This window comes from Pteropus medius, unplaced genomic scaffold (assembly GCF_902729225.1).
Source record: "Pteropus medius unplaced genomic scaffold, Ma_sr-lr_union100, whole genome shotgun sequence".
Classification (NCBI taxonomy): domain Eukaryota; kingdom Metazoa; phylum Chordata; class Mammalia; order Chiroptera; family Pteropodidae; genus Pteropus; species Pteropus medius.
The window spans coordinates 142,907-154,410 of record NW_024344371.1 but is presented as its reverse complement, the minus strand read 5'-3'; the positions used below and the strand labels follow the sequence as shown (position 1 = coordinate 154,410).

General features: G+C 33.0%; 1 protein-coding gene across 12 annotated transcripts in view; it reads right to left on the bottom strand.

The window, feature by feature from the left end:
- Window positions 1-919: 919 nt before the first annotated feature.
- LOC120608473 (membrane cofactor protein-like) overlaps window positions 920-11,504 on the bottom strand; it is a 46,479-nt gene continuing 35,894 nt past the window's right edge. For 2 of the 12 annotated variants that reach the window (XM_039870274.1, XM_039870276.1), the window contains 6 exons: window positions 9,805-9,852; window positions 8,263-8,307; window positions 7,670-7,717; window positions 4,112-4,141; window positions 2,838-2,873; window positions 2,243-2,328 (listed from right to left, as the gene is read on the bottom strand). In XM_039870274.1, the coding sequence (XP_039726208.1) occupies window positions 2,267-2,328; window positions 2,838-2,873; window positions 4,112-4,141; window positions 7,670-7,717; window positions 8,263-8,307; window positions 9,805-9,852 (269 nt within the window). In that variant the 3' untranslated portion in view covers window positions 2,243-2,266. Of the gene's footprint in view, window positions 1,967-2,242; window positions 2,874-4,111; window positions 4,142-7,669; window positions 7,718-8,262; window positions 8,308-9,804; window positions 9,853-11,504 lie in introns of those variants that run through there. The other 10 variants (XM_039870277.1, XM_039870282.1, XM_039870275.1 and 7 more) reach the window with 9 other exon arrangements.

Below are 11,504 nucleotides of genomic sequence, written 5' to 3'. Positions count from 1 at the left end.
TACTTAATATTTACTTATTATTTATTTATTGTATATATGTACTACGGCTTCTTTATCCATTCATCCATTGATGGACACCCAGGTTGCCTCTATATCTTGGATATTGTAAATAATGCTGCAATGAACATATGGATGCACACGTCCCTTCAAAGGAGTATTTTGGGTTTCTTCAGATAAATATCCAGATTTGGGATTACTCAGACCTTGTCTCTTGTTATAACCTTTTTTAAAAAACTCTGTTTTGTCTGGGATAAGTATTGTTACCCCAGCTTTTTTTTTTTCATATTCATTTTCATGAAATATATTTTTCCATCCCTTTACTTTCAGTCTGTGTGTCTTTTGATCTGAAGTAAGTCTCTTGTAGGCAGCATGTGTAGGAGTCCTGTTTTCTTACCCATTCAGGCACGCTATCTTTTGATTGGAACATTTCTTTTTCATCTGAAGTACTTGTTGGTAGATAAGTAGTTATTGCCATTTTATTATTCATATTTTTCATACATATTTTTTTCTTCTTCTTAAAGAAGTCCCTCCAACATTTCTTGTCATACTGGTTTGGTGGTGATGAACTCCTTTAGCTTTTTCTTGTCTGGGAAGCTCTTCATCTGTACTTCAGTTCTAAGTGATAGCTTTGCTGGGTAGAGTAATCTTGCATCGTGGGTCCTTGTTTTTCATCGCTTTGAATATTTTAGGCCAACTTCTTCTGGCCTGCAAAGTTTCTGCTGAGAAATCAGCTGACAGTCTTGTGGATGCTCCTCTGTAGGTAACTGACTAGTGTTCTCTTGCTGCTTTTAAGATTCTTTTTCTTTAACCTTTGGCATTTTAATTATGATGTGTCTTGGTGTGGGCCTCTTCGGGGTCATCTTGTTTGGGACTCTTTGACCTTCCTGGGGTTGTATGTCTATTTCCTTTGTTAGGTTAGGAAGGTTTTCCATCATTATTTCTTCAAATAGGTTTTCAATTTCTTGTTCTCTTTCTTCTTTTTCTGGTACCCCTATGATGCCAATGTTGTTATGCTTGATATTGTCCCAGAGGCCCCTTAAACTATGCTGTTTTTTGGGTTCTCTTTCTTTGTTGCTGTTCTGATTGGGTGTCCTCCACTATCCCATCCTCTAAATTGCTGATTCAGTCCTCCACTTCATCCAATATGTTTATTCTCTCTAATGTACTCTTCATCTCACATATTATAGTCTTCATTTCTGACTGGTTCTTTTTTATGTTTTCTATTTCCATTTTTATGTTTTCTATCTCTTTGTTAAAATTCTCACTGAGTTCATTTACTCTGAGAGATTTTAGGAAAGTCTGCGGCATGAGCCAAAACAGGCCAAAAACCACTAAAAGAAGCTTGAGTGGGCCTGCAAGCTGGGAGAGGTGGGGTCTCAGGAGTTACCTGGGCAGAGCGACCTGTGTTATCCAGGTTGATGGAGACTCTGATATGGTGATCACCTGTGTCTGCATACTGGGAGGCAGGAGGGCTCAATAAAGGGGGCCCTTAAGAGGAATGTCTTTGACTCCCACAGCCTCTGTCTCACTCAGCCACAATCTCCACTGGTTTTCACAGCCAGAGATTGTGGGGACTTCTCTTTCCAGCGCTAGAACCCTAGGATGGGGAGTCCAATGTGAAACAGGGAACCCTCATTCCTCTTGGGGGGGCCTGTGCAGCCAAGATAACCCTCCTGATTCTCATCTGCCCCATGCAGTTATGAGACTATCCTGTTTCACATCTCCATCCCTCCTACTAGTCTCGAGGTGACCTCTTATGTGTGTCCCCAGTTGTAGGACTTCTGTTTATCCAGACCTCAGGTGACTCCCAGTGACGGCTGTTCTGTAGTTTCATTGTAATTTTGATGTGGTTGTGAGAGGAGGCAAGCACAGCATCTACCTTCTACACCATCTTGACCGGATCTTCACAGTGAACTATTTTAAATTTAATCCTGGCCACCAATCTAGTTTAGGAAATAGGATATACCTAGGGTAGGGAAGTCCCCATAACGGTTGATGGTTTGCAACAGAATTTCAACTTCAAATCCCACAGAAATTTTTCTTACAGTCACAATATATAATGCAACTCTGCACAGATCAGTCTTGTTACAATGATATTAAAAAGTAGGTAAAAATATTTTTAGTAATGAAATGCAATTCTGATGACACACTCAGGTGGACACATTTTTTAAAAAAAGATAACATGCAAGACAGAGTACAAACAAAAGCTGCACAAAAGTATGTCAAGAGTGAGAAGCACCAATATGCTTAAGAAACGTTTAATTTACTATCTGTTCCTCGTGTGAAGAAATTTGTACACACAGGTGCCAACTAGTACAATGCCAACAACTACAAGAAATCAGGAAACAAATGACATGTAACTATGAAAAATAATTTCCAAGATTCAAAATCTAGCAGAAGAAATTAGTGTTCGTTACATTTCAGTATTCAGAAAATGTTATTTAATTTAAGCACATATACATTTATATTCCATCTGGACTATTCACTGTCTAAATGTAATTCCCTGGAGTCACTTAAACAGTCCACAGTAAGTCAAAGAAGAGTCCTAATGGCTTAATTTAGAATATTACCCAAAACATATTTTGGATGGAAACTTATATGCTTAATCACCTCAAAAACATACATTATTTAGGATTTGTTACTAAGTGGACATATAGAATATAAAAAATATAAAACTACCAATACAAGGTGGTATATCATGTAAAAGTTCAGGTATTTCTGGACTGGTTTACTTAATTTCAAGCTATATAAACTGTAGAAACTGAAAAATCATTAAATAATGTGTTCCTTCACATTAATATTCTTATTTCAGTGTTATCCAAGTTTGAGATACTTACGTACAGTAAGAACAATCACAGCAATGAGTCCGTCATCTGAGAAAAAATAAAATCAGTATGAAGATAATAAGTACATGTGAGTCTCTAGATAGCATGTGCATTTTAATTTTTATCACCTCATCTATAAACTACAGCAAAGAAAATGCTTATCAATCTAGTTTAGCATTGACTGCTAGTGCATCCAGGTCATTTTGATCACAGAACCCTTCTAATCAAATTCCAGGCCTAGGGTTCAACTTGTGATACTCTTAATAGAAACCTCACTTATCTTTGTTTTGTACTGTAGTTACCACCCCAGGTTGTTTAGTAAAAATTATTTAAAAAATTAGAATTCACTAGATTAGAGGAAAATCATTTTAAGAATGTATTATCCCATTATTCCAACTATAATCCATTAGTTCAGTGTTCAGTCTATCATTCTTATGATTTTGTTTGGGATTTAATTTAAATTGTCTCTTAAAAGTGAGTCTGTAGAATAAGTCATAAATAAAGTTGTATTAATTGATTACATAGAGGCATTTTGCAGAGTCTTCACAAACAATACATTATTGTCATCAACCCTGTCTCATGCACCCCATCCCTAAATTAAAAAATAGTCTTAATTACCGAGGAGATTCTAAGAATGCAAATAAAACATCAGGGCTCATGTATAAAAATTATTCATAGATACTTAAACATGCACTTTTGACTATCCAGAGAGCAATAAATAACACTACAAAATCTTAATTCTTAGTTGGTCAGTAGTACCTCTGCTTCTAAACTGCCATTATTTTTACTGAATTTCTATAAGCCAATACACAGAATATCAGGTTTGCCTCTGCTCTTTTCGTTTCATAAAAATTTATCAAGTGTTTAACGTCTTAAGATGGCACTGAATTTCTGGCACAAAGACAGTTTGACCACAGTGTTCAGGGGGAGAACATAACAAGTCTAAGGCACATTTAATAAAAAGATTAACATTACTGAACTAGTGTAATGTAAATAAAATACATATTTTTCTTCATTTACACATCAAGCAATCTTTATATTTCATTTAACTGTTACAAGTATACTTTATCATTTTCTTTAACATATGTTGCATGAAACTGGTGAGTCTACATAAAGTTTGCTATAACACCCTTTTCTAGAAAAAAACTAGCCCACCAAATAGAACTTTAAGTCTTGTATATACAAGGTACGAATAGAAAGAAAATTAATTTACAAACTGACATCACAAAATAACACTATTACTCTAAGGTCTCATAAAACAGGATTACTAATAACCAAAATAATACCTAAATCATCAGTGTTATCGGGGTGATGTCCTAGAAAAAAATGAGAATAAGTAAAAAAAAAAAACAATAATTAAGCTTAGAAATCTCTAAATTCATAAGTTTAATTTTTTGCCTTGTACAAAACTTCTTGTTTTTTTTCCTTACATAAATTACCTTAATTATTCTCATTAAAAGTAGTATCATAAACTACCAGATATTTATATTTAATGTCATGATCATTCTTCTTTCTGGTAATATTTCCTCTGAGTATTCTGTGGTACAGCTTGCAAATTTATCATTAGTGTATTGTCAATATTAGCCTATGCATTCAATGTGATTCTACTTAAAATTAAAAAATACAGGAGGGCTCACTAAGTGATTTAGAGGTTAATCTGCAATAGAAAGAAGTTTCAACATAATAAAGGCCAAGTATGAAAAATCCATAGTAAACATTATACTCAATGCTGAAAGAATGAAAGTTTTCCCTTAAGATCAGGAAGAAAACAGGATGCCCATGTTTAACATTTCTATTCAACATAATATTGAAAGTTCTAATCAAAGCAATTAGGCAAAACAAACAAACAAACAAAAAACACAAAAAACCCAGGATTCTAATTGGGAAAGAAGAAATTAAATTATCTCTGTTCCAGATGACATGATCTTTTAAGTAGAAAACTCTAAAGATCACACACACACACACACACTCACACACTCACTCACTCACTCACGCACTTGTTGGAACTAATAAATAAATTCAGCAAAGTTTCAGGCTACAAAGTCAGCAAGCAATAAATCAGTTATATTTCTATACATTAACAATGAACAACCCAAAAAGGAAAATTGAGAAAACAATTCTATTTACAACAGCATCAAAAAGATTAAAATACTTAGAAATAAATGTAACCAAGGAGGTGAAAGACTCCTACACTGGAAACTACAAAAACTGCTGAAAGAAATTCAAGATGACATAAGTAAATGGAAAGACAGTCTCTGTTCATGATTAGAAGACAGTATTGCCAAGATGTTAATATTACACAAAGCAATCTACAGATTAAATGCAACTACCATCACCATCGTGAATATGCATTTTGCAGAAAGAAGAAAATCCAACCTATGATTCATATGAAATCTAAGAAATTAGGGATAGCCAAGACAATCTTGAAATTGAAGAGAAAGTTGAAAGGACTCATGTTTCCTGGTTTCAGAACTAACTTTAAAGCTACAATAATCAAAACAGAGTGGTACTGGCATAGAGACAGACCAATAAAATAGAGTACAGAACCCAGAAATAAACCTTTTCATATATGTACAAATGATTGTCTACAAGGGTGCTAAGAACATTTAATTAGGAAAAGGCCACCTTTTCAAGAAATGGTTTATGAAAAACTGGATATTGACATAAAAAATAAAGTTCGACTTTTATTTTACATCATACACAAAAATTAATTTGAAATGAATCAAAGAACCAAATAAAGAGCTAAAACTATAAATTTAGAATAAAACATAGGAGAGAAGCTTTATGATGTTGCATCTCACAATAATTTCTTGGATGTAATACAAAAAGTACAGGCAACGAAAGAAAAAAATAGATAATTTGGACTTCATCAAAATTAAAAACTTTTGTCTATCAGTAAACAGTATCAATAGAGGAGAAAGGCAATTCACAGAATGGAAGAAAACATCTGGAAATAACACATCTGATAAAAGACTAATATTCAAAATGCATAATAAACTCTAAGTTTCAATAACAGAAAAAAGCCCAAATCGAAAATGTGCAAAGGACTTGAATAGACATTTCTCCAAAGAAGACATGAAAAACACCAACAAGCAAATGAAAATATGATCACTAATCATTAGACAATGCTAACAACACCCACAATGAGATACTAGTTCGTATACATTAGGATGGCTAGTAACAAAAAAACGGAAAATAACAAGTGTGGGAGGAGGTGAAGAAATTGGAACATTTGCACATGGCTGGTGGGAATGTAAAATGGTACAGGCACTGTGGAAGAGAGTATGGCTATTCTTCAAAAAGGTAAACAGAATTACCACATAACCCAGCAATTCTATTCCTAGGTATATATTCCTCAAAATTGAAAACAAGGTTTCAAACAGTTACTCAAATGCCAGTATTCAGAGAAGCATATTCAGAACAGCCAAAAGTTGGAAACCACCCAAGTGTCTATCAACATGAATGGATAAAGGAATTGTGGCATATATAAACAATGGAATACAGCCATAAAAAGGAATACAGTTCTGATACATGCTACAAGGTGAATGACCCTTGAAGATATGCTGAGTGAAATAAGCCAGGAGTTACTCTACTTCTATGAGGTACCTAAAACAGTCAAATTCATAGACAGAAAATCAAATAACACTTACCACGGCTGGGGGAGAGGGAATAGAGAGTTATTATTTAAGGGGTATACTAGTTCAGTTTGAGATGAAAAATTTTGGAGATATAGTACTGATGGCTGCACAACGACGTGAATGTCCTTAATACCACTGAACAGTACATTTAAAATAAAATGGTAAAAACGGTACACTTACATTAAAATGGTAAAAAAATAAAATAAAACTTGATCTATAGGTGCTTCTGGTTATGAGGCAGAGTAGATAAACACTGCGCCTGCCTCCTCTCATGACCACATCAAGATGCTAACTGAACTACAAAACAATCATTGTTGAGAATCTCCTGAAATCTCGCTGAAGAGAAGTCCTATAACTGGGAACACACAGAAGAGGCCACCTCAGGTCTGATGTGAAAATCTAAATAAGTAAGTAAGCAAGCAAATAAATAAAGATGTAAGTACATATAAAAAAGTTAATTTATAAAAATTAGCAGAAAGAGTGGCCTGAAAATTTCTGAAAAAGAAGTATTTTGGCAAATATTAAATCATATTATAGTACTACATTAAAAAATGATTTGGTGCTAGCAGTGGCATGGATAGAGTTCAGGGGAACAGAAAGATGACTCAAACACCTATGAATTTAATGTATGATAAAAACTGGAACTTCAAAACTGTTGGAGAAAAGATTATAAGAAAAAAGTAAAAAATGCTAAAATATGTATATCTACGCATATAAGGATACTGATGTACAGAAACAGATAAAAAAAGACACCTAAACTATTAAGTGATTAATTCAGGTAATGTACTAGAGAAAGAGGAGACTAATCTTTAACTCTGTATACTCTCCTAATGATAGAAGTTTTACAGTTTTATACGCATTTACTACTTATGTAATTAAAAGTTATAAAAAGCAATCTATATCCAACAGTATAAAAATCTTGAGAAAACTGACTAGTAAAAATATGGCAAAGAAAAAAACAGAAAAAAAAATGTTCACTTTATGTCAAAAGGGCCTTAATTTATGATGAGTTCTGACAAATCAATGAAAAAATATTTAAAGAACCAATAGAAAAATTGAGCAAAGGACATGAATAAATAAACGTAATCTGAGAAATGTTCAGCCTCACTGATAATTAAAGAAATGCATATTAATACATGACATCAGTTTTCACCCATCACCTTATGAAGTTCTTAACAATATGAGCAGGATAAAGAGTTACTGAACCTGGATAACTTGAAACTGGAGGTTTGGCTGAAACAGTAAGATTGGCACCTGGAAAAATAAATTTGATTACATTCATCAGCTTTATCAATACAAAATTTGAATTTTTATTTTTTAAAAAGATTATTTCTCAAAAAAAAACAAAAACAAAAACAAAAAACAAACAAAAAAACCACATACTTCCAAACTTTATAATTCTACTTCTGGAAATTTACCTAAACATATAGTTACACAAGCACATAAGGATGTTTGCATAAGAATAGTCACTATAGATTTGTATTTTATAATGGAAATCCTAGAAGTTAACTAATCATAAATCATAAGTATGTTTCATAAATATGAAATAGGCATTCAATCATTTTACATAAACACATTCAAGATTTATATAACTTGCCCAAGTTTACATACCTGTTTATATCTGTAGACTGGCAAATAGTTTTACAATCACTAGGTTTAATAACTAAATAGGCTGTAAACATGTTTGTTCTCCTTTCATTACAAAACATGATGAATGAGTATATCACATTTTAAGGATTTAAAAAAAATAACCAGGAATTTAAAGAATTTTGGAAAATATAAGTAGAAAGTTACTAAACCTGAGACACTGGAAATCGTAGGTTTTGTACTGAGAGGAGTTGACACTGGAAAAAAAATAATGTAAACAGGATCAACTACTTGGGAATTATATTTTTTTCGTTTATATAAATTATGCCTTTCAATCTCGACTTTTTAAGGTAAAAATTCCTATGCTTCGATTTACTCTAAAAAACAGTTGCTGTACATTTTTAGATGCAAAAATGCCAACACAAATATTTATATACCCGTGTGATGTACAAAACTGGATAAGACTATGAAAACATATCATACTACTACAGTAAAAACAAAATGATTTGCTGCTGGCACTGGCATGGACAGAGTTCAAGGGACTAAAAGACGACTTGAACACCTATGAATTTAATGTATGATAAAAACTGGAACTTCAAAACTGTTGGAGAAAAGATAATTTATACAATAAATGGAGATGAGTGGAGTGGAAAAGAACCCTGTCTCATTCAATGTGCCATAGCGTATATATCAATTTCAGATGGAACAATGATTTAAATGCAAAGAATACAATCAGAACAGTTGGCTGAAAGATTTATATAATTTCATAATAGGGAACACTTACAGCTTTTATAATAAAGACACAACACTCATGGCCGTTGGAGAAAAAACGGATATAGGCGAGTCCCTATTAATATAAAATTTCTGCACATATATGTGACCACTGATAGGAGAATAGTTAAATAAATATGGTCTATATTAAAGTCATCATTAAAAAGAAAGTGAGGAGGGAGGAGGTAGAAAAGAGTAAAAGGTCAAATATATGATGACAGAAGTAGATTTGACTTTGGGTAGTGAACACACAATACAATATACAGACTATGTATGACTGAATTGTAGACTTAAAATCTATATATTTCATTTACCAATATGACCGCAGTAAATTTAAATATGAAATAAAAGGATAAGAAAAACCTAAATATAATCCTAATTGAAGACAGTGAGTATAAACTGTGAGAGTTTTAGAAAAATATGAACAGCACGATCCCATTTCTGTTTAAGAAAAAAGTAAAAAATGCTAAAATATGTATATCTACGCATATAAGGATACTGATGTATAGAAAGAGATAAAAAGACGCCTAAACTAGTTAGTGATTAATTCAGGTAATGTACTAGAGAAAGAGAAGGAGACTAATCTTTAACTCTGTATACTCTCCTAATGATAGAAGTTTTACAGTTTTATACGCATTTACTACTTATGTAATTAAAAGTTATAAAAAGCAATCTATATCCAACAGTATAAAAATCTTGAGAAAACTGACTAGTAAAAATATGACAAAGAAAAAAACAGAAAAAAAATGTTCACTTTATGTCAAAAGGGCCTTAATTTATGATGAGTTCTGACAAATCAATGAGAAAATATTTAAAAAAACCAACAGAAAAGTTGAGCAAAGGACATGAAAAAATAAACGTAGTCTGAGAAATGTTCAGCCTCACTGATAATTAAAGAAATGTACATTAATACATGATATCAGTTTTCACCCATCCCCTTATGAAGTTCTTAACAATATGAGTAGTATAAAGAGTTACTGAACCTGGATGACTTGAAACTGGAGGTTTGGCTGAAACAGTAGGATTGGCACCTGGAAAAATAAATTTGATTACATTCACCAGCTTTATCAATACAAAATTTGAATTTTTATTTTTTAAAAAGATTAATTATTTCTCAAAAAAAAAAACCAATAACAACAACACATAGTTCCAAACTTTATAATTCTACTTCTGTAAATTTACCTAAACATATAGTTAGTTACACAAGCACATAGGATGTTTGCATAAGAATAGTCACTATAGATTTGTATTTTATAATGGAAATCCTAGAAGTTAACTAATCATAAATCATAAATATGTTGAAAATAAATTTTAAAAAATTACCACTCAAGTGGTATCATACCACACACTTCTTATCCTTTTGTTTTCTGATTAGTATTTCACAGACATTATCTCATGTGAGCACAATCACATCTACCTTATCATCATTATCTGTTGCTACTGATCTCTTTTGTACAGTCATTCTCTATCTGATGATAAAAATGACTGACAGTCCCCAAAAGAATTTTGATTGTTGATATCTAAGAAAAGATCCCTGCAGTTTATCTTCTTTGTCAATATTTCCTCACAATCAATTCTCTTTTCTTTGAGACGGTCAACTGTATCGGTATTTTATACATCCTTTATGAATCCCTATGATTAACTTTCAGAAGAGCATGTCAACATACACAGTATCCCACAGTGCACAGACCCACTAGGACCATGGGAGTAAACATGGATGGGCTGATGAGTATAAACTGCACACGCAATCTTAATATATCGGTCCACTACAAAACCATCGCTTTCCCCCCTCAAACCTCACAGCAATGAGCTAAGGTTCTAAAGGAGGCTATCAGGTACCAAGTGTACAGGAATTATAAAAAAGTGTTCTAATTACTGTGGTAACATGCAAAATTCCCCCCAATCTCTCAAATTCTAGGACAACAGGGAATATGCAAACTAATTAGAAGCCAGTAATTAAGATTTATTTGAGTTCAACAACCTCATGTTTAATAGGAAACTAAGCCTACAGAGATATTACTGAAGTAAGCAAAGCCAAACTAGGACCCTGAGTGAGGTCAGCCCAAGCTAATGCTCTTCCCATTACAGTAGTCGCCACTATCTATGTGGATACATTTCAAGACCCCCAGTCCATGCCTGGAAACCTGGATAGTACTGAGCCCTACATTTATTATGTTTTCTCCTATACATTTATATCCATAATGAAGTTTAATTTAAAATTAGGCACAATAAGAGATTAACAACAATAAGTATTAATTAATGGAACAATTATAACAATAAAAGTAATGTGAATGTGGTCTGTCCCTCTCAAAATACCTAACTGTACTATCCTTTCCCTTCTTGTGATGATGTGAAATGATACAGTGACTATGTGAGAGAAGTGAGGGGACTACACTGGACAAAGGGATGGTTCACATCACAGTTGGGACATAGTGAGGCACCATGAGATTTCATCATGCTGCTCAGAATGGCGACATGAATTTTTATTTCTGAAATTTTCCATTTAATGGTTTAGGACAATGGTGGTTGCAGGTAATTGAAACCACAAAAAGTGAAACAGCGGTAAAGAGGGGATAACTATATTCCCCTCGTCCTTTGTTTCTGCCAAACAAAAGGGTGGCCAGAGATAGCGGCACTGAAATCAAGAAGACAACGCCTTCTTCCATATGAAAATAATCTCTCA